General features: G+C 42.7%; 1 protein-coding gene across 3 annotated transcripts in view; it reads left to right on the top strand.

Moving 5' to 3' along the window:
* Positions 1-22,225, top strand: part of TENM1 (teneurin transmembrane protein 1) — a 794,660-nt gene that overhangs the window by 728,338 nt on the left and 44,097 nt on the right. For all 3 annotated transcript variants that reach the window (XM_025431163.3, XM_049107241.1, XM_049107240.1), the window contains one exon: positions 20,994-21,360. In XM_025431163.3, coding sequence (XP_025286948.2) covers positions 20,994-21,360 — 367 coding nt within the window. The remainder of the gene's footprint in view (positions 1-20,993; positions 21,361-22,225) is intronic.

The following is a 22,225-nucleotide window of genomic DNA, read 5'->3' as shown; positions in this document are numbered from 1 at the left end:
TAACAGGTGGAGGAAAGCATCATCCATGGTTATGAAGGAAAGACAGTAACTGGTTCTTTGAAGGAGGAAACTTTGGCCCCATGCATTTAATCTGTTCAGCCAGTCTACTAGGAATCCTACTCTTTCTCCCAATCATTTGATGCTGGACTTTGCTCCAGCATATTCTAACCATGTAGTAACCAACCTCTCTCCAAATGCCTCTTGTGACAGGAAACTCACTACCTTTTCTAGGCTGCTCATTCGATCTTTCAATGTCTCTGACTAAGTAGAAAGCTCCTCTGGGATACCTTTAACTTCAACTGTTTAGTGTTCCTTTAACTTTCACCATCTAGTCTTACTGCAACTCTTGAGGCTCTGTGTTATTAATCTAATCTGTTTTCTATGGAATAAATGTATTAGTGAACAAAGGACTACTATACTGGGCACTCTCATATATGTTATCTTGCTTATCTTCATGACAGTCAAGTAAGTATTATGTTTGCCTATTTTTAACAAATGTGAAAAACAACATTCAAAGAAGTTGAGTAACTTGGTCGAGCTCACAAAACCAGTAAGTGACAGAATTGAAATTTGAACCTGGTCAATCTGATGCCCAAGTCCACATTATTTTCACCAAACTGCTATATCAAACTGCCTCTTATACATGATGGCCTTCTCAATATATGTGAACAACTCTCTCAGGCCTCCTAAGTCACATCCTTGATTCATTGAACTGCCTCTCACTTGGCATGGTTTTGAGTTCTTTTGCCACTCTCCTCACTCTTCTCTGACCATGTTCCCATTTATTTAATATCTCTTTGAAAGTGAGGTTTCCAGAAGTGAATCAAATAATCCAAATGTGCTCTAGCTCAGAGGTAGAATGGGGACCATCACAACCCTCTTTCTGTATTCTCTGTTTCTGTTCATTTTGCCTGGTGGTTTTCAGAAGACTTTTGCCAAAGGACATTTACTTCAAATAAAATAAGTCCCCATTTATAAAACTGATGCAAACAGCAGATTCAAACAAGATGTAATATCCCAGAACCTTCCCTATTCAGGCTCATGCCCACCCAATGGTAGTTCACATGGCGATCCCAAAGGCATTTTTGCAAAATGCTAAGGAAATAAAGCACATGGATTAAGAAGCCACAGCTGAAGTAAAATTGGGTTTTTGGACACTTTTGACCTATGATATGGTTACAGAGGGCTAAAAATTCACATGTCTCTCATCCCCATCTCCTCATTTTGTACTTGTACAGTTGGTTGTTTGCATCATAGTGCAGGATCTTATATTAGTCTGTATTCAATTCCATCTCATTAAGTTCGGTCCATATCTTGGTATTCTTCTGCCATTATCTAATATCTTCATTATCCTTCCCAACCTTGTGTCACCTATGGATCTGATGAATGCCTTCTATGTCATCTCTTTCATGATAATATTGATGGATAGATAGGCCAAGATGAAATTGTGGCACCACTAGACTAGTTATCTGTTAGATTGTGAACACATCTGTTTGAACTAGTACGTATGGGTTGTGATTCATAATGGAGCAGGAAATAAATATATTGGCCTATGACCAGCTTTAAGAAGAAAAGAATCAGAACACAAAACCTCAGAGTGCATCATGTGTAGTGAGGGTGAGTAAGTATTGTTTCATTAAACTTTTATTTCAATTGTATATCCTGGATAATGGTGTAAAATATAATTCCTACTGAGGGTCACAGTCAAAACAAGTTTGAAAGCCACCACCTTCATCTATATTTTCTTCAACTTATCCACAAAGAAACCTTAGCAAGCTGGTAACACTATTTAAAAGGGGATAAGAATCCCTGGACATAATTTGTTTCCAGTCATAGTATCCATAAACCTCACTTTCTCCTCTAAGAACTAAAAAACAGTGACTTAATAACACATTTGAGGGGCTTTTCCTAATGGACATCAGGTTTCCTCCAGGCAATTTGTAAGGCACATCTCCTGATTCTTCTTGAAGTCAGAATTGTGCTTACCCACCTGTAATCTTACAGCCCATCTTCTACTGCCCGCTATTTCTCAACAATCACAAAAAAAAAAAAAAAATTGTTCTAAAAACCCATTTACAAGTTCTCTCTAAGAGGTCATTCTTCCTTGCCAGAAAACTTGAACTCAATTTAAAGAAGTTAGGTGCCAAGTTACAATCCCTTCACTCATCTGGAATCTAGTAACTTTGAATCGGTGTTCTCTGTGGTCATTCTCCTTAATAGAGAAAACAAAACTTTTCCCTCTCTCGTCCAACAGCAGCATTACATTCTGCCCCGCCCCCCCACACACAAGGCAATAGACCTCTACCTTCCCTGCTTGTCTTCCACATTCTGCATAACTGAAAAAGCCATTTTCTAGTGTCCTTAGACTTTTTTGCAAGCTTCAGATAAACTAACCACAACCGGATAGAAAGGGAAATATAAAGCCTCTTTCTCAAAATCTACATGTCCATTCAACTTTATACAAGTGGATTTAGCATTTTCTGTTGTTTTGGAAAATACATATATAATACATACATATATAATAAGGCATGAAAAATTACAGCAATCAGGGGAGAAAAAAAGGGGGAAAAACAAAAATAGTCGTTTTTGAACAGAAAAGGCACCTTCTTTTCCCTTCTTCAACTCTTGCCTGATGTTTCTCATTGTCTCTTCCTCTCTTCCTTGCCAACCCTTTCATGTCTACAGAATGTCCTCCATCACCCTGAGTGATACAGATGATATTGAAACTCAAGTTCTTCAGGGGTTACCTGCCTTTCTTTGTGCAGTTCCATCACTCTCCCACGTGCATACTGAAAGGGAACAGAATTAGATCTTTCAAATGAAGGCCATTATAAGTAAAATTCCCTGCAGAGACAGACTTCTAAATTTTGTGAAGCTCTGTAGGGAATCAAGAAAATCTGAATTATAATAAGTTTGCTTGAATAAAGGGATCTCCCAGTGGAAAAAAAAAAAGAAAGTTTATTTTAAAAGTTCTTGCCACCAGAGATGAAAATCTCACCACCTCCACCCCCAACCACACTCTCTCAATGCTTCAGTGACTATGGAACCTGTCTCACTGTCAAAGCAGAGAAGAGGTCTGTGACCACATTCCAGATAATTCAGACAGAGGGATACGTGGTAGAATTCTGGGAGGAGTGAGTTGCTGGTAAACAGCAAGACAGAGAAGGTAAAAGCAACTTCTCTGAGATACCTGTAAACACCTCTGCCACGAGCCAGCAATACCACTGGATAGCAGGCACAGCTGGATGAGAGTAAAAGAAAGGTGACAGAAGGGATAAGAGATTAGGAGTGGAGAATGGTTCAAACAGCGGATTAACAAGGCCCAGGGAGTAGTAAAATGAAACCAAAAAAGTTATGTGGTAGCCCTTGTGCCAACCATTTACTTTATTCTGCTTGGTCATTGCTAGTTTGACCAACTGAAGCACCCGCTTCTATAGTGACCACCAGCTAAAGGGTCAGATGCCATTAAAACTCGCACCAAGATAGACAAAATCCGGTGCGTGTGTTCAGCAGAACATTACACAGCCTCAAACAAGGAAATCTTGTCACATACTACAACATAGATGAACCTCAAGGACATTATGCAAAGTGAAAGAAGCCAATCACAAAACGAGAAATATTTCATGATTCCATTCATAGGAAGCATCCAAAGTAGTCAAAATCATTTAAATAAGAAGTCGAAAGGTGATTGCCAAAGGAAGGTGGGGAGAGGGAATTCGTTTTTCACGGGTAGAGTTTCAGTATTGCCAGATGAAAAAGTTCTAAAGATCTGTTGCAAACAACATGAATACATTTAACACTACTGAACTGTACACTTAAAAATGGTCGCGATGATAAATTTAACCATATGAGGTTTTTCCACAGCAATTATGATAAAAAATTCATAGAGCCCAAACTTCCGATGGATTTTCCCATTTTCTTTCACTGTTCTCACGCCTGGACACCATCAATTGTGCAGCAATCTACCTACTCAGCAATTGGTTGTTGCAGCAGTCCAAACGTAAGCATCCTAAATCAGCAATGTTCTGCTCTACTCATTGAGCCACGTGCGCGCAGTCAATCCCCATCAGTCACAGCCAGTCCCTCCTGCAGATCCGAAGGCTCATACTCCAAATGTAGAAATGAGAGTGGGGGAAGTGCTAGTCTCTACAGGGTAAAGAGGGAGCTCAGTCTACATCAACCACGGCAGGAAGGCACTGCTAACGTAGCCACACTCTTCTCAAAGACCTCAATATATCAGTAATTTTAAGTGGGAAAGCATTGAAAATAGAAAGTGATGGCTACTAAAAATGAGCAAACTTCCTAACAGATGTGTTTATAAGCTTGGAACATTTTCTTTTCTTCGGGATTACTGGGGCATATTTTACTAATGTTCTCTAATCACCTATTTCCTTTTGACCAAGGAAGCATGTCTAGTAGAAAAAGCACAGACGATCCTGAGTGTGAGTCCAGATTCTGCCACTTATTAGCAGTGTGTCCTCAGGCACATTCCTAAAGGTCTCGGAGTCTGAGCTTCCTGAACAGTATCAAGTAGGATAAAAACTCACGTTGTCTCCTAAGGCTGTTGTGATAGTGAAACAAGAAAACAAATGTGAAAGAACTTTGGCTTTTGAAAGCCACTTGCCACTGCAAATCGTTGGTGCTGATCAGAACTGAAGAGAGAGGTCATGTGGCCTTACAGGTAACCGTGGCTTTTATGTGTTCATCTGCCACACCAGTTAGCGGGGTGGCATATGGAAAGAAGGTGGCAGAAACCTCAATATAAATAGCAATCAAATTATTCTGTTACAGAGCTTGAGATGGCAGGTGATGTTGTTCAGATTTGATAGCAGCACCAAGAATCATTGAAAAAAAATTTCTTTAAGAGTCCCTATTGGCTCTCCACATTACTCACCTGTAAATGAGTGATCCGTTTGAGTTTATGCCTGAAATTGCATAATGATGCTAAATAAACACTACTTTTCATTGCCATTTCTATATTCCAGAAAAAGAACATCTATTTTTGAATCATTTATTCTGTTCTCCTCTGAAATACGGCAGTATAGAAAAAATAAATCATTTTTGTCTACTTGTTGACCCAAAAGAGGTTTCTCTATAATTTCAGATTCAGCACTACACTTGGAAAACAAACACTAGAATTTTAGAGCTGGTTAATTATTCCTCCTTATGAAGGCTAATTCAATAAATGACCCAATTGTTGATTAAGTGTCCTCGCTTTTTTTCATGTGAAAGCACTCGGAAAAGTATGAGCTGCTTTACAAATATAAAGGATGATGTAAGATGTTAATTGGCATCTTCAGGAAATATTTTCTGTTGATTCATCATGCACTTGCTAAAATGGGAGGACACAAGAACAAAATAAGTCTGCAAGGTGGTTATTCTGATTTTGTAATATCTGTGGTTATCAGTCTCTAATTTAAATGCATTCCTGGATAATGTTATTTATTGCTCGTTCAGTTCAAAACTACTCTCCTCGCCCTGTGAAATGCAGGAGAATACTTTCTGGAATTGGAAGGGAGAGCCAAACTTTTCTCTAAGCCTTTCACGGAGAGTGCAGGAGACAAATTCAGGCCTCTAGGGTAGACTCTCCTTCATAGTTATACCAATATAAAAAGTCAGTAAAGCGTAGTGGTTGGGAACACAGACTACCTGGGTTTGGATCCTAGATCCACCACTTGCTAGATGTGTGCCCCCAGGAAAAATTCTTTATCTATAAATGGCAATGATGATGTTATATTCCTCTATAGGGAAGTTGTGAGGATTAAATGAGAGAAAATGTATATAAATCACTTAGCAAAGTACCTGGTTCATAATGCTCAGTAAACGAGTAGCAGTAGTATTTGACCCTCCATCCACATAACAGAGAATTGAACTGCTCATTTACAAAACCAAGACCAAAAGGACCAAGAATTTTGGAACTGCTATAGAAATCGTTGCAATCTTTCCTTCTGTCCCTTGTACATAAGTGTGCCTTCTGCAAAAGAGGCGTGCACATACCTATAGATGAGTTTGATGGGTTGTAACCAAGCATGTGCTCCAGACACTGGTCTTAGCCTGCTGTAACCTTCACAGAACGCTTCATCTGCCTAATGCTGATGTGGCACAAATCTAGATCACCTACAGGATGCTCACTGTAGTCATTGAGTGGTGCCCCAAATCCTTCATTTTCTTTCAACTTCCAAAAAGTGTCATGCTGACTATGGAGCTAAGGCTGGAATGTAGTGTGAGTTTCATATGTCTATGATTTTGATGTGTATAGATTTTAGATCATCTTCCATCTCTTTGAAATCAAAAGGTAAAAGAGCAGCTCATTCTGTATAGTGGCCTGCAGCCATCCTAGGTAGGTCAACTTCACAAAAAAATAAATATGAGAGTAGATAAGTAAGGAGACAGAGTTTATCTAGGTCAATATGGAGAATATGACTCTCCCAAGACAAAACAAGAGGCTCCCAGCTACATGGGAAATCAAAAGGAAAGAAGTTATAAGGCTGACATATTCATTAAAAAATGCAGTATATCCTAGGATTTTGAAGCAAGTCTAGCATATGAGTGGCTATGTCTATCCTGTGTCCCTTCTGTTTTATGAAGATATTCAGGTTCCAAGCATGTCAACCAGTTTTGAAAGATTCTAATATGTAAAAACCCAAATTTAACAAAATAATAAACTGGGGAAACCATTGCAATAAGATGGTACACAGAGTTCCTTTAAATATCATTTCCCTTCTCCAAATTCATTTATATACTCTTTTTTTAACTGCATTTTTCAGGCCTGCACCTCTAAGGAAAAATCACAATCAGAGAATAATAACCTATTATCAGAGATATTTGCATTGCTCCCTCCAAAGCGACAGCTCGGGTTGTTTATATAAGAAGTGGAGAACAGCAGGCCAACATCTTCAACTCCAGCATATCCAAATTCTGCTGAAATGTCTGCACACAAGCAAATAGCCAGAGTTGTCAGGGGCCTTAAAATAAAAGTCAAGTACCGTGCTCAATGCTATATCGAAAACATAATTTATCACATAAATAAAACTCCCTCAGCAGTGTCCTCTTTCCACACAAAGGACAATGGCACGTTAGCTCTTATTAAAACTATTAAGCACCAGAGGAAAAGCATCTTCAAAGTTCAGGGAGAGTCACAAGATGCAAAGCTTGCAAACTACTTTTGAACCACTCTGTCTTCCACACATTTTGCTCGGCAGGCGCCATGACCTGAAATAAACCTGAAACTCTCTAAGATACGGAAATATCTGGTTGGTAAATTCAGTGGTTAGCATCTAGGGCTGATACAGCCAACATCCTGGGCTAAGTCCTAACATAAGCCAGTTGGCCTAACTGTATTTCAGACCATACCTTTGAACACAGCTGCACTCTCTATTAACTACGGGAAGGGAGAGTATATGAATCATTGCCAACCCATCTTTGTTAAATGGAAACACAATTCAGAGAAAGTTCTGTTGGCTGTCATCAGGAGTGTCATCTTTCCACGCAAAGGTTAGTATATTCGGGAAAGTGAGCACAGGAACATATAAAACATTTACCAAGAGGCCACACCTGTTGAGAGGTGTTTACCTTGAGCTACATAAGAGAATCGATTCTGAAGGAGCGATCCCAATGTCTGACAGGGAGACAAGCAAGAGGGAATATAAAAGATATTTAGTAATAAATGTATTTTTACTTATAAGCAAGTGTTATTATTTATAAGTAAACTCTGAGCACATAGGGAATGCTGTCATGGGCCAACCTTCTAGACCATTTAGTGCAGAATTCTGTCTCCCAAAGAAGGCATGTGGGAGAGTAGCATGATCCATCGTGAAAACTTCCTCAGAAATCACAAGAGTGAAAAGTTTCTAGAGAATAATGACATCAATATGGCAGTTCCAGACAGCCAGAGAAGCTCTGGATAAAGCCGGTCACAACTCCCTAGAGTCCAGGCGCAGTGGATTTATGTCACATGCGTGTTTTCTGGACATGGCAGCTTCGCCGGCCAGCAGGTAATGCAGAAGATGCTGGGGATTAATAACTCCTCTGGTTCTCTGCCAGTTCTTGTTCGCCTTTACCAGTTTTCTTTTTTTTTTTTTTAATTTTTATTTATTTATGATAGTCACAGAGAGAGAGAGAGAGGCAGAGACACAGGCAGAGGGAGAAGCAGGCTCCATGCACCGGGAGCCCAATGTGGGATTCGATCCTGGGTCTCCAGGATCGTGCCCTAGGCCAAAGGCAGGCGCCAAACCGCTGCACCACCCACCCAGGGATCCCCTTTACCAGTTTTCGATCACCACCGGCTCACGAGGGGTGTTGCTCTTCCTCTGTCCTTGTAAGAGGCTTGGCGCTGTCTCAAACTCCAGCGGGGGGGGGGGGGGGGGGGCAGAAATCACAGTAGTGTTTTTAACAGAGAGAATTTAATCTCGGGAATGGGCTGCCCGGGTTTTAGAGGATTGGAAGAAGAGGTTGAAATAACACCTGCGGGAACCGGACCTGGAAAGCTGGAGAATTCCATCCACGGAGGTGGCACCCACCCCTGCAGCTGCCTCTGGTGCCTCGGAGGTGGCAGGACGGGCCTGATGCTGGGAGCATAGTCGGGAGCTGGAAAGCGGAGAGCCCCGGCGGGAGCAGAAGGCGCGCAGCAGGGAACGAGGCCCCCGCCCCCGCCAGCCTTCCAGAATCGCTTGGTTTCCCATTTTGTCAAGACCTATCAGAAATGCAGCTGGCAAAAGAGAAAGGCGGTTAGCAGAGTCCCCACCCCAGCCCCACGAAGCAACGTGCGAAGGGGTGAGCTTGGAGCAGCGAGGCGGTGGCTTAGGAACGAGTCCGCCGTGCAATGGGGTGTTTGATTTCCACGTCCTTGTTGCCGGAGCCACTCGGCTGTGCTTACGGTTTGGATGAAACGTTAATTGGAGTGGACTGTTTGCCACAGAGGATTTCAGCATTCGTGAATCCGTAAAGAAGGTGTTATTGGGAAACCTCAACCGGAGCCGCACGGCGTGCTTTCGAGAGTGATTCTGACTCCCCTCTTGTTGAAGCTCGGGTACTCAATATTCATCACCATTTTTTGCTTTTGTTCAGGCTCAAGTCTGCAGCCTGCTTGCTTCCTTAAATGATTCTGTACACATGGTAAGTGGTCAGGTGGCCAGTCTCCAGAGTTCTGGAAGCATGAAGCCTGAGCTGGGCCATCTGTTGAGTGCGTGCTGTTTTGTATCACACACAGGGAAGTGGTGGGCAAAACCCAGAAGCACACTGGAGGCCTAATGAAAATAGGACCAGTTAAATCTTTCCTCTAAATGTTCATTAGGCCATCTGCTCTTATTAGTATCCTTATCATTTGGAAACATTACAGAGTTAAGATAAGAGAGACAATTTGTGTAAAGCTGGTCTAACTTGAAATGAACTTTTGAGCCGAGCCATCATGAGTTGTGATGTTTTCTCCTGCCATTCAGAACCCTGCCCACTTATATCTCAACATCTCCATGGTGCAATTTTTTAATAGTTCCTTCCTGAATATTATACCAGAAAGGAGGCTTAGTGATAGCTACAGAAATGAAAACATAATCTTGGAGTGGCTGATCAATGAAATCAGACCATTTCATAAAAGCTGTGCAGTCATACTTCTGGCCTGTAAATTGCTTTAGATGCCAAAGGGAATTGGAAGCTTGGTCTGTTCTGTCGAGCCAATACTATAATATTAACAACCTGCAACAGACAAGTTTCTGCAACTTCTCAGTGGGAAGAAACTGCAGAATGACTCCAGGAGCTTCTTCTAAGACCTTGGCTCCTTTACAGGCAAAGCCTTGGCTCTCAGGAGCACAGGAGCCCCGCTTCCCCCTGCTGAAGACCGACAGTGGTCCTCTCCTTCCCGAATTCACTCAGAATGTATGGCCTTATCACCTGTCCTCAAATTTTTTTTTTAAGGATACCCTGGTCTGTTCTCTAGTTGTCTTGCCTTCTGTGTGCATGTCTCCCACAGTGCTGGATACACAGGAGATACGTCCTGAATACATGTAAAATAAGGAAACAGAGACTCGAAAGGAAAAAAAAAAACAAACAGTAAAGCTTTCATGTTCCTCTCCCCACCCAGGGAAGTGGTGAAAGGGTTAAGTTTTTTGACTCTAATGATGAAACCCAAGATACAGACAGACACAAACAGTCAATCGGCAAGTAGCGTCATGTACAATATGTTCTTCTTACAATAACAATCAAATTTACAAACAAATTAGCTGTGGAGTCTGAAGGACATTTTGTAGTTCTCACACTGGGCCTTCATCTCCTGCTGATAGATGACTTTGACTGGAAATTGAAACCTGGAAGTGGTTAAACATTCTGTGTATTCACAAGTGCCATTTCCAAAATTGAGGCTTCAGAGAGGAGATGCAAGAAAGGGTCGACGGAAACCCAGAGCAATTATGCCTGTTATTAAGATGAGGTAGTGGCAATTACACAGCAGACTCAGATAGAGTGTGTACGTGCTGATTGCTTGGAGGGAGCCTGCAAGAACAAACTTTTATAGCACCCATCAGGCCTTGGGCCTCTAGAGGCCATACAGATTTTCAGCCACTCTGTCAGTGTGCTTTTGGACAGAGCTTATGGCCCCAGGAACCATCTTGGAAGGGATACATGCTTGTTTTCTTGATGAGCTTGAATGAAACTCTTATATAACAGAATGGCTTCATTCGCTGTTTCTTTCCTCTAGGATAACCATTTTCAAGCTTCTTGGTGTCAGGACCCCTTTGCACTCCTAAAAATTATCAGGAACCTCAAAGAACTTTTCTGTCTGTGGGCTTTATCTATAAATATTTCAGTCAACCACTGAGTCACCCAGAGACCCCCCCGATCTTTTTTTAACACAAAGATATGCTAGCCACAGCTACCCTCTAAACAACTACACTGTACACTCATGAGAAAGTATAAAAAGGTGGATCCCTGGGTGGCTTAGCGGTTTAGCGCCTGCCTTTGGCCCAGGATGTGGTCCTGGAGTCCCAGGATCGAGTCTCACGTCAGGGTCCCTGCATGGAGCCTGCTTCTCCCTCTGCTTGTGTCTCTGCCTCTCTCCCTCTCTGTGTCTCTCATGAATAAATAAATAAAATCTTTTAAGAAAAGAAAAGAAAGTATAAAAGGCGAATAATATTATTAAAAAAAATAGTTTGACCTCACACACCTCCTTGAAAGAGTCCCAGGGATCCCCAAAGTGCACGAACCAAAAGGGGAATACCATATGTTCCTCAATCCTAAGATACCATGGGTCATAAGACATAGCATCAGTTTGACAACTTTGGATGGTAGGGGAGAAATGCTCCATTAAATATATGCAATGATTTTTTTAAAGATTTTATTTATTCATGAGAGACACAGAGAGGCAGAGACCCAGGCAGAGGGATAAGTAGGCTCCCTGTAGGGAGCCCAATATGGGACTCGATCCCAGGACCCTGGGATCACAACCTGAGCCGAAGGCAGACACTCAACCACTGAGCCACCCAGGTGCCCCTGTATGCAATGATTAGTAAGACACATTCTCACTCCGGAGAAGTTAAAATATGAAAGAAATAGCAAATACACTTCTTAAGATTGAGGAAATATGGCAATTCCCACTAACCTCAGTGGATCTCTGGAAACCCAGATTTACTGACTCACACATGTTGATGAAAAATAGTTTTTCTTACAGCCTATTTGTATTTCATAATATTTAAATGCTTTCATGAACTGAAAATGTTACAATCAATGAGACACTAATGTTTTCATTCAACAAACAAATTTGCCAACTGTAATACCAGATAGTAGGAATACAAAAATGAAAGAGACCTCATCCCTGCCCTTGAAGACTCACAGACCTAGTACAAGACATAGGAAGGCAAACATATATTTATAGTATAAAAAAGACACATTAGATCTGAATGAGTCATGAAGCTGGAAGCAGCTTGAAGTACCCAAAGATGGGGCACTGGGTATTCAAGAATGCTTGAGGTTAATCACTAAGTTTAAGTTATTGGTCATCCTCTTCACAAAGGGCTGCCCTAGTGGACTTTGCCATATGTGTCAGTCACTTTCAGACATTATTTCAATTTAATTTAATTTTGCAAACACTGGTGATCTATCCAGAGACATAGAACTAGAAATTTGTTAGAACAGTTTAACCGTAATGGTATAGTCAGTAACACTGGTCAGGAACAAAACCTAACAGAACATTTTCGTCCTTGCGATTAGATTAAGCTGAGAGAAACAGAAACCCAACCCCCCAACATAACGGTGACATAAGCACTACTAGCAGCCAGACTAGATGTATAGTGCAGGACTACGGTGGCAGCTCCATGAGATCATCTGGGACCCAGGCGTCTGCCATCCCAACACATAGCTTCTGTTTTCATGGACACCTCATGGTCCAAGACATCTGCTAAAATTCTCAACCAATATATTCATATTGCAGAACAGAAGGAAGGGCAAAGAGGCTCCTTCCAGTTGGGTCAGCTCTCCTCATGCAGCCATTGAAAGCATCAATTTAAAAGTTTGGATTCTTCAAAAAAAAACGGGGGGTTGCCTAGGTGGCTCAGTGAGTTAAGCATCTGACTTTTGATTTCAGCTCAGGCCATGATCTCAGAGTTGTGAGATCGAGGCCCCTGTCTGGCTCCACACTGGGCTTGGAGCCTGCTGAAGATTCTCTCTTTCCCTCTCCCTCTGCCCCTCCTCTGCTTCTCTCTCTCTCTCTCTCTCTCTCTCTCTCTCTCAAAAAAAATAATAATAATAAAAATAAATGAATACAAATGTGGATACTTCCATACTTCTCTAACATCTTATTGCCTTGAACTATATCACATAGCTACAGAGAATTGCAAATAAGACTGGAACATCTTCTGTTGTAGATAACAATGTGTCCAGATTAAAAAAATAAATAAAATAGGAGGCGGTGCCTGAGTAGCTCAGTCGGTTAAGCATCTGCCTTTGGCTCAGGTCATGATCCCAGGGTCCTGGGACTCAGCCCCACATCTGGCTCCCTGCTCAGTGGGGAGCCTGCTTCTCCCTCTCCCGTTCCCTCTGCTTGTGTTTTCTCTCTCTCTCTCTCTCAATCCCTGTCGAATAAATAAATAAATAATCTTCCTTTAAAAATTGGGGATTTACTACTAAGGAAGAAAGAGTAAATGGATGATCGAGTAGGCCTAGAACTAGTAGTCTCTGCCACAGGCATCTTAGTAACCATAAATTTAACATTTTGTTTTGACCCTGATACTGTCTAAGCTGCTTCAAATTTATAAAAGCCATCTAGAGAAAGTTTGGTTTTCTGCAGTAGAAAAGCAAAATGACACCTCTCAGAATGATGGCCCCTATTGATCTTGCTTTTAAAAAGTAGAAATTATTAGCACATGAAATACACCAGGAGTGCCTTGAAGCTTTTTGCTGTTTGTTTTTTGCTTTGCTTTGTTCCCCTACTACCAAAATGTTTTAAGAACATTGGACTAGCTGTAATTTTAATCTGTAGGTTCTGCAGCACAATGATTCTAAAGATCAGTCCCACTGTAACTCTTGATTAGAATGATCCTGACTATTCATCTGCAGTGAATAATGTGACTTAAATGCCCGTTTTTCTGATTCAGCTATGAAGACAGACTGTGCTGATGCATTTGACCAAAGGTTGAGAGGTTCCTCAAACTCTCCAGCTGCTATTCAGAGAAACACAAGAGTGTGGATCTGAGAAAATGGGAAATAATTTGCCGGTTGACAAGTCCATGTAATCCTGGTGTATTTCATCTTCTAATAATTTCCACTTTTTAAAAGGAAGATCAATAAGAGCCGTCACTCTCAAAGGTGTCATCCTGCTTTCCAACTGCAGAAAAGCAAACTTTGTCCAGACGGTTTTTTCCCTCTTTTATAAATTTGAAGAAGCTCAGACAGTATCAGTGTCAAGAAATGAGAAGGCCATTTGAAAACTGACAAAAAGTGATGCTAACAATCTGGAGTTGTCAGCTTTTAGAAGCATGGGGAAACCTAACGTGGAGTTGGCAGGACACCTGGCACAGAGCACTCAGTCCCGTCACTGGATCTTCCCCAGGGCTGGCATACTACGGAACAGATAATCATACATTTCCTGGAAATTCCTACTGAAGAGGCCTCAGAGATCACAATCAAACAGTCGTTTTTCAAATGAGCCATAAGGCTGAAAATGTAAAGAACAGAGATTAGAAGTGTCATGTTTGGGATGGGAAGACAGGGCCTTTTGGGAAACCACTGGTTTCTGCAGCATAAACTTCAGGAAAAGAAGTTATTAGCACTTGGTGGCAATTGTAAAGCATAGTAGCAGGCATGCTATATGTTTTTGAGGCTTTTTCATGACAGTTGATTTCTTGAAATGGATAGAATGAAACAGAAATAGTCTACCACTCTGTGTCACCGGCAACTGCTTGTGGATGCCGGAAAATGAAGGAAATGAAGTCAGCACAAGACTGTAAGCCCTGTGGAGGCAGGACCCAGTCTGTCTTGGTTAGACTGGCTCCCTAGTGCCTAGCATAGTGCCTAAAAATGGGATAAATAGATATTTATTGGCAGAAGACAGGAAAATAATTAAAGTAGCATGTTCTGCCCTTGGAATTGTACCAAGAATCCTGTTACAAGTAACAGCGGGGAATCCAAGTAATAAGCTAAAATATTAGCTGTGAAATTGGCTGACAGATGTATGTGAAATAATATACCCCCATATAAGCCACATTTCTTGGAGGACACATAGCTTAGAAGGATTCCTAAGGAATGGAATAAATGAACAGAGGGAAAATGGCCAATGGCATAGAAGCAGGAGGAACTTTGAAAGACCATGACTACTATATAATTGCACTCCAAAGTTCATGAGATAACAAAGAATCAGGACACTGCAATAGTCAGACAGGGATCAGAAGACATACAAGCATGTTCCATAATAAAAAATAAGTAACAACCCTTTATAGAGCTTTTTCTATGTACCAGGCACTATGCTAAGTGCTTTATGTGGATTTTTTTCAATTCCTATAATAAATGTTTGAGAGAAAATATTGTTTCCATACTCAATTTCTAGACGAGGAAACCAAGGCTCAGACAGGTTAACTGACTTGCGCCAACATCACAGAGCTAGCAAATAAGAGACAAAATTTAACCCAGGAAGTCTTAACTCCAGAGCCTGAGCTCTTAACCCCTTCGTTCTTCTACATCTGAACCTTTTCTTATGGAGAGAGTACGTAGCTTTCATCAGATTCTCAAAGGGCTTTAAAAAAAAAAAAAAAAGGTATGAGAAGCAGTGTTCCAGACTCTGAGCACCATGAAGGCAAGCACTAGACTTGTCTAGATCAGCCCTCAGATAGTTGTCAGCTGGTTGGCTGGATGGCTATATTGGTATGTGAATGTCTGTGACTAGCTGGCCTCCCAGTTGGCTCTCCTGCATTCGTCTGGTCTCCCCCTAGCCTGCCCCCAAACTTCAGCCTAGGTGATGTTTCTAAAATACTAATCTGACCATGTCATCCCCCCAGCTGTGAGTATGTTCATAGACTCCTCAACCAGAGTTTAAGTCCTCAATCCTTAGCACACACAGCCCTCCATGATTTAGTCCAGTGGTTCCCCACAATGGACAGTTTTGGCCCTCAGGGCACATTCGGCTAGGACATTTTGAGTTGTCACAGTTCACAGGGAGGTGCTACTGACATCTTGTGACTCAAAGCCAGAGACACTGCTAAATAGCTCATGGTGTACAGGACAGCCCCCACAAAAAAGAATGATCTGGCCCAGATGACAATCATGCCTCAATGCAGAAACTTATACCTAGCCCCTGGCAAACATTTAAATTTCCTTTACCAGCACTATATGCCTTGCTTTGACTTTATGCTCTAGGAACACAGACCCATGTTATTTCCCCCCATCCCATGTGGTTTCATCTTCCTATTTTCATTTGCTCTTTTCCCTCTGCTGAAATCACTCCTCCCACTTGACTTCATCTCAGTGCCTTAGCTTCATCCTTCAAGATGAAGCTGATGTTTACCTTCTGGAAGTTATTGCCCCCAAACTCCCTCTCCGTGTTCCTATGTCAGTCTGGACATAACGTCTGTCATAGCACTTTAGCCACATTATATTGAAATGAGCTGCTTCTGGATCTGCCGTCCCCCACTTGACTGTGAGCTAATCAAGGGCAGAGACCTATTTTCTTTTCCTTGATAATAGTGTGTGATACATTTTCCTTGATAATAGTGTGTGATACAGAGTAGGCACCCACAATGCACTGAACCAAAAGATGACAAGTGACAGAGACAACGAGGAATCACTCAAGTTCTAATAAGCTTTGACCTTCTCAGTTCTCAGCCAAAGAGAACAACCCTTAGAAGGATTCAAATGAGGTAAAGGGGATGCCAGAATTGGTGAGGAGAACATGAAGAAATGCATCCACTCTTCCAGCAGAAGAATCAAATGGCACTGGGGCTATGAGCACATATCTAAAAATGGGGATGTCAATCGTTTCTTTCTCGAGTGATTGCTCTAAGTATATAAAGTCATAATCCATGCAAAGAGCCTGACACATAGGAAGCACTCAATAAACAGTAGTTACTTTTATTAAAGGCTCAGATGAGCGAGCCTGTAATATTATAGATGTTATTGATTAGAATCAGTTCAAAGGAAGGGGAAGCACTTATTTATACTAGAAGTCAATTTAAAGAAAAATATTAAGTCAATGGTAGTGCAAGTGGTGGACGGGCAGGGCAAAATTCATAAGGATGTTATGTGGACAAGTAGTATCACTGTCTCAATCCACGCAGTAACTCTAACAGAGAGACTATTGCTAGCCTCTCTTCCTTGATGCAGCTGAGGAAACCAGACACTCATAGAGGATACCTCATTTGCCTAGGGTGACTCACAGTACAGGAAGGAATTGGCCTTCAAACTGTTAGAAAGAGCCCAAGTATCCAATGTATGGTCTGCATCTACAGTGTGGGGTTAAGTTTTGACTGAGGAAATTCTAGCTTAAGTCAAACTGAGAGCTCATATTTAAATACTGCTTTTACACACGGATTTTCCCCCATAGGACTCTGCTGCTTTATATACTGTTACTTTCAGTCAAAATTAGCTGGATCTTTAAACCAACCATGGAACTGGCTGACCTGAGAGTCAAGTCCCTTCAAGGCAGATTTTCAATTAGCAGAGGAAGACATAGTGCTGTCAAGGCTTGACATCCAGACCAAGCTCTCCTTCTTGCTCAGGGTTATTTCTCAGGGAATGTTGTTGGGAGAGGGGCACATTCCCCGAGCTGGCAGCTACACCAATGACCTTTAATACTGGTTTAGCATAAATATATTTTGACATTTCAAACAAATTAATGTATTTTTACAAGGTGGGGCAACCACCACAAATTAGGCCAAATGGTTTGCCTGTAGGCCAGGTCACCAGGCAGAGATTCCAGAGCTTCCCTGCTCCTCCTACATCTCTTTCTGATCCCACCTCCAAAAGAAATGTTTATTTCTCCCCAGAAACCACTTGGGCAAATGCCAGCAACCCTCAGGGATTAACCTTAGCCCTATCTTGGTAACATACAATCCTAGGGTCTCACTGCAACCAACAGATGCTAATTCTAACTGCCAGAATCAGCTCAAGGACTCGGTTCCATATGTTATGTTGTGTGTTATGGAAATGCTTTGGTAGTAAATATAGTGTTTCTATTGTGTGGGTATAAAGCACCAGTTCCTTGAAAAATTACCTGGAAATGGGAGTATTTAACGTGAGGAGGATATAAAAGGAACTGACAACCTAAGAGAGGTGAAAAGGTCCAGGTTCTGAAAAGGCAGACCTTGGACTACTAAGTAGCCACACATCTTTCATTTGAGCAGATTTCATAGACAAGCTGCCCAGCCAAATCAAATGGGAATTAAAGGGATTCTGTGTAGCTAGTATAGAAAGTGTTTCAGAAGCACAAAGGCCACTTTAGTCACAGGAAACTGCCAGAGGGTGACTTATTTGATGGAAAAGAAAACAAACAGACACAATAGCTGGTGTATTTTTGAGGCAATATTAAATCTAATAAACATGACACCAATAGTATTGACTTAAGTCGGGTTGGGGGAGTTGGAGAATTTAACAGCTTATCTTCCAACCACCAGCCTTTATCTCAGAGGCAGCTTTGACAGCAGAAAACAGAGTCCAAAACATGTCCTTCTCTGACTCCTGCCAGGTGTGTGCTGTCCCTGGCCTCTGCCCTGGCCTCAGCTCTCAGAGTGGAGATAATTAGAACGTCATTTCTGCCAGCTTTGTTTTTTCTGGGTCACTGACTTCAGACTTGATCAAAATAGGAGTGCTGTACTGAAATAAATTCATTTCCTCTTCCTCAGCCAGCCCCAAGTTATTTCCTGGGGGACTGTGCTCCATAGGACCAGTGCACGCAGCCAGCTGCTGTATAGGAGCGATAGAGTGTGTGGAGGTCCAAAGCGAGGAGTTGGCCCCCTCCGCAGCAGCAGGCCCGCACTCTCCCTCTCGGTGGCAGGGCCCTGACAGGCACAGGCCTCAGACAGACGTGCTGAGGAACACATCACAGCAAACTGCTCGGGGAGCTGTTAAAGCTGGTGTTTAATGTTTATCCAATGGCCTCAGTCTGAAAGGCTCTGTAGAACATGCATAACACAGCTCCGCTTTATACTCCATTAGCATTCGAATTCCTAGCTGCCCAGAGGCATATGGTACTGACCAGGGAAGGCCAGCCTTTGTGGAGGTCGAGGGCACGCAGAGAGACACGGGGGCAGAATGAGGTTGCTGGGTGTCTGGGAGACACTCTCAGAAACAGGGACAAAGAGCCCCAAGTGGTACAAGAGGGAAGGCCACAGACAACCTTTGCCCATGTTACAACATCACCAGCTGTCCTCCATTAAGAGGCGACATGAGAGGGAAGGCCTACCTCAGACTGGCCTTTGTCCGCGTCATTACTGACGGAGTGGAAGGCCTCTCCCAGCTAGGGATGGAGTGGGCTTCCCAGTGCAATGGCAGACCAGATCTTGTTTTCAGACTTTTGGACTCAGTGAGAAAAACCAAAGTTTCCCTGGGCTTTCACTCAAGGCAAGAAGAGTAGCCACATTACAGCTACTATTTTGGCCGGGAATGGGCCAGATTGGACTGCCTTTGTCCAACCTAAGAGAAGGGCAATAAAGTATAGGATAACTGAGTGGTGGGGTGAAGAGTACATGGAACACAGTTTTCTGAGAAAGTGCCCAGTGATAAATAGCTATGAGGGGATGTCAAGGCAGATATTGGGCTGACCACTGTGTCCAGGAGGAACTAGAATGGGGCCGTGTTTGGTTGGCCTGTGTGTTCGTCCCCAGGTGCCTAGCACAGCATGTGGCACAAGATACAATACACACACACACACACACACACACACACGCCAGTCCTTTTTCTTCTAACTGCCCCTAACGCGTCTTAAATCCATCTTCTTCTCTCCATCCCCACTGCTACCATCCTAATTCAGGCACTATCATCCCCCACCTGGACCACTGCTCGAGCCTCCTAATGTGGGCCTGCCTCTTCTCCCATCTCCTTTTCCAGAATCGTCTCAACAGCAGCCAGTGTGATTCCTCTGTGTCACACTCCAAGCCCTTTAGTGGTCTCTCACAGCCATCCGAATAAAGCTGGACATACGCATCCCTCCCTTACCTGATGTATTAGTGTGCTAGGGCTTCTGTAACAAAACACCACAGGGCCGCCTGAGTGGAGCAGTCAGTTGAGTGTCTGACTCTTGGTTTTGGCTCAGGTGGTGATCTTGAGGTCATGAGATCAAGCCCTGTATCCGGCTCCCCACTCAGTGTGGAGTCTGCTTAAGATTCTCTCCACCCCCCTCTGCCCCTCCCACTCATTCCCTCTCTCTCTCTCTCTCTCTCTCTCTCTCTCAGATAAATAAATAAGTCTTTAAAAAATACCACAGACTGGATGCTCTACAAAAGAAATTTATTTTCTCACAGTTCTGGAGGCTACAAGCTCAAAATCAAGGTGTTCGTAGCTTTGGTTTCTCCTGAGGCCTCTTTCCTTGGCTTGCAGATGACTATCCTCTTACTGTGTCCTCATGTGGGCTTTTTCTCTATGCCAGAAAAAGGAGATGTGGAGTGAACCAGGTCAGGCTAGCGGGCAGGGCATTGCCACTTAGGATCCCACATCACCAGCTGATAAATTGTGCCTGAGTGTTCCACAAGATGGACGTTAGGTCTGTGTTAATGGAAGATCCTGTCCCAAAAGGTTGCTGTTAGAGTAAAATCCAGTTTCTCTGGCACTGTGTTTTCCAGAAGTCTTTATGACGTTCTCTTCCATGTATCTACAGGAGAGTGACAGAGATCTGTATGTCCTAGCGACACGGAAGTCCTAGAGCATTGGTCCCCAAACTTGAGTATGAATCAGAAGATGATGGAAGGCTCATTAAAATACAGATGAGGGGCAGCCCGGGTGGCTCAGCAGTTTAGCACCTGCCTTCGGCCCAGGGCGTGATCCTGGAGTCCTGGGATCGAGTCCCACGTCAGGCTTTCTGCATGGAGCCTGTTCCTCCCTCCGCCTGTGTCTCTGCCTCTCTCTGTCTCTCTGCCTCTGTCTCTCTCTCTCTCTCTCTCTCTCTCTCTCTCTGTCTCTCAAGAATAAATAAATAAAATATTTAAAAACACACACACACACAGATGACTGGTCGCCCACTCCCAGAGGTTCTAATTCAATAGGTCTATGTTGGGGTCTGAGAATTTGCATTTCCAACAAGTTCCCAGGTGATGCTGTTGCTGCTCATCGGGAGACCACACTCCGAAAAACACTGCTCTAGTCCTTCTGGAATTATGGAAAATGACTTGACATTATGTTGGAAATGGTATGAATGATAAATGTGTTTCCCAGAACATTCGATCAACCACCACCCCCAACTTGGCCACACCACACCAATGTTGCTGAAATTCATGAGACGAGGGAACCAATAAGCCGATTTTTCTTTCAAGTTAAAACTGCCCCTGGAAAGATATTGTAACCTAATGGTGTGTGTTCTGCTCTTTTTGCAGGTGCGATTAGAGTGGCCAACAGACCTTGCAGTCAATCCCATGGACAATTCATTGTATGTCTTGGATAACAACATTGTGCTGCAAATTTCTGAGAACAGGCGCGTGCGGATCATTGCAGGGCGCCCCATTCACTGCCAGGTTCCAGGCATCGATCATTTCTTGGTCAGCAAGGTGGCAATTCACTCCACTCTGGAGTCAGCTAGGGCCATCAGCATCTCCCACAGCGGGCTGCTCTTCATAGCTGAAACAGATGAGAGGAAAGTAAACCGCATTCAGCAAGTCACCACCAACGGAGAGATCTCCATCATAGCTGGTGCCCCTACTGACTGTGACTGCAAAATTGATCCCAACTGTGACTGTTTTTCAGGTATGACCTTTTTAGCGATTCAGCAGCTCCCTCTCTCTGTTTCCAAAAGAAAAACGCATATCAGAAAAGTCAAAAGGAAAACCAAAGTGTTATTTGTGAGCATTAGTATGAGCGAGTGGAGAAAGCGATGGGTTGAGGTCACATGGCTTAGTATCTGGTCATTGTTCTGCAACCAACTGACCAAGTGACCCAGGGAAAGCCACAAAACCTCCTCATGACTTGCTTACCTCATCTGGTAGAAATGTCACTTGTCTCAGTTATATCACCTTGCTGTATTGAGGATAAGCTACTATCATAAAAGTTTGATACTCCTAAGAAGTTAAAATCAGGGGCATGCTCAGTGGTCGAGCGTTCGGCTCAGGTCATGATCCTGGGGTCCTGGAATCGAGTCCTACATCAGGCTCCCTGCAGGGAGCCTGTTTCTCCCTCTGCCTATGTCTCTGCCTCTCTGTCTGTGTCTCTCATGAATAAATAAAATCTTTTAAAAAAAAAAGAAGAAGTTAAAATCACTATATGAATGTAAGATCATGATACTATTTCTACTTTGGAGAAAAGGAAACACAATAAAACCTGCCTTTACTGATTTAGCTAAGGGAAAAATGACTTCCCCTAAGTGACTTGTTTCCAAATTAATAGTGCTTGCTATTTGAAACCCAAAGAGGGATGCATGGGTAGCTCAGTCTGTTAAGCGTTCAACTCTTGATATCAGCTCAGGTCTTGAGTTCAAGTTCTGCATTGGGCTCCATGTTGGGCATGGAGCCTACTCAGAAAAAAAAAAAAGAAAGAAAAAGAAAAAAAAAACAAAGAGACTATAGCAGACTGCGTTGAAGATACAAAGACAAAATAAAATCCCACAGTGGAGGGT

The sequence above is a fragment of the Canis lupus genome, chromosome X, assembly GCF_003254725.2.
Source record: "Canis lupus dingo isolate Sandy chromosome X, ASM325472v2, whole genome shotgun sequence".
Classification (NCBI taxonomy): domain Eukaryota; kingdom Metazoa; phylum Chordata; class Mammalia; order Carnivora; family Canidae; genus Canis; species Canis lupus.
Note: the sequence above shows the minus strand (reverse complement) of the source record. Positions and strands in the feature narration are given on the sequence as shown.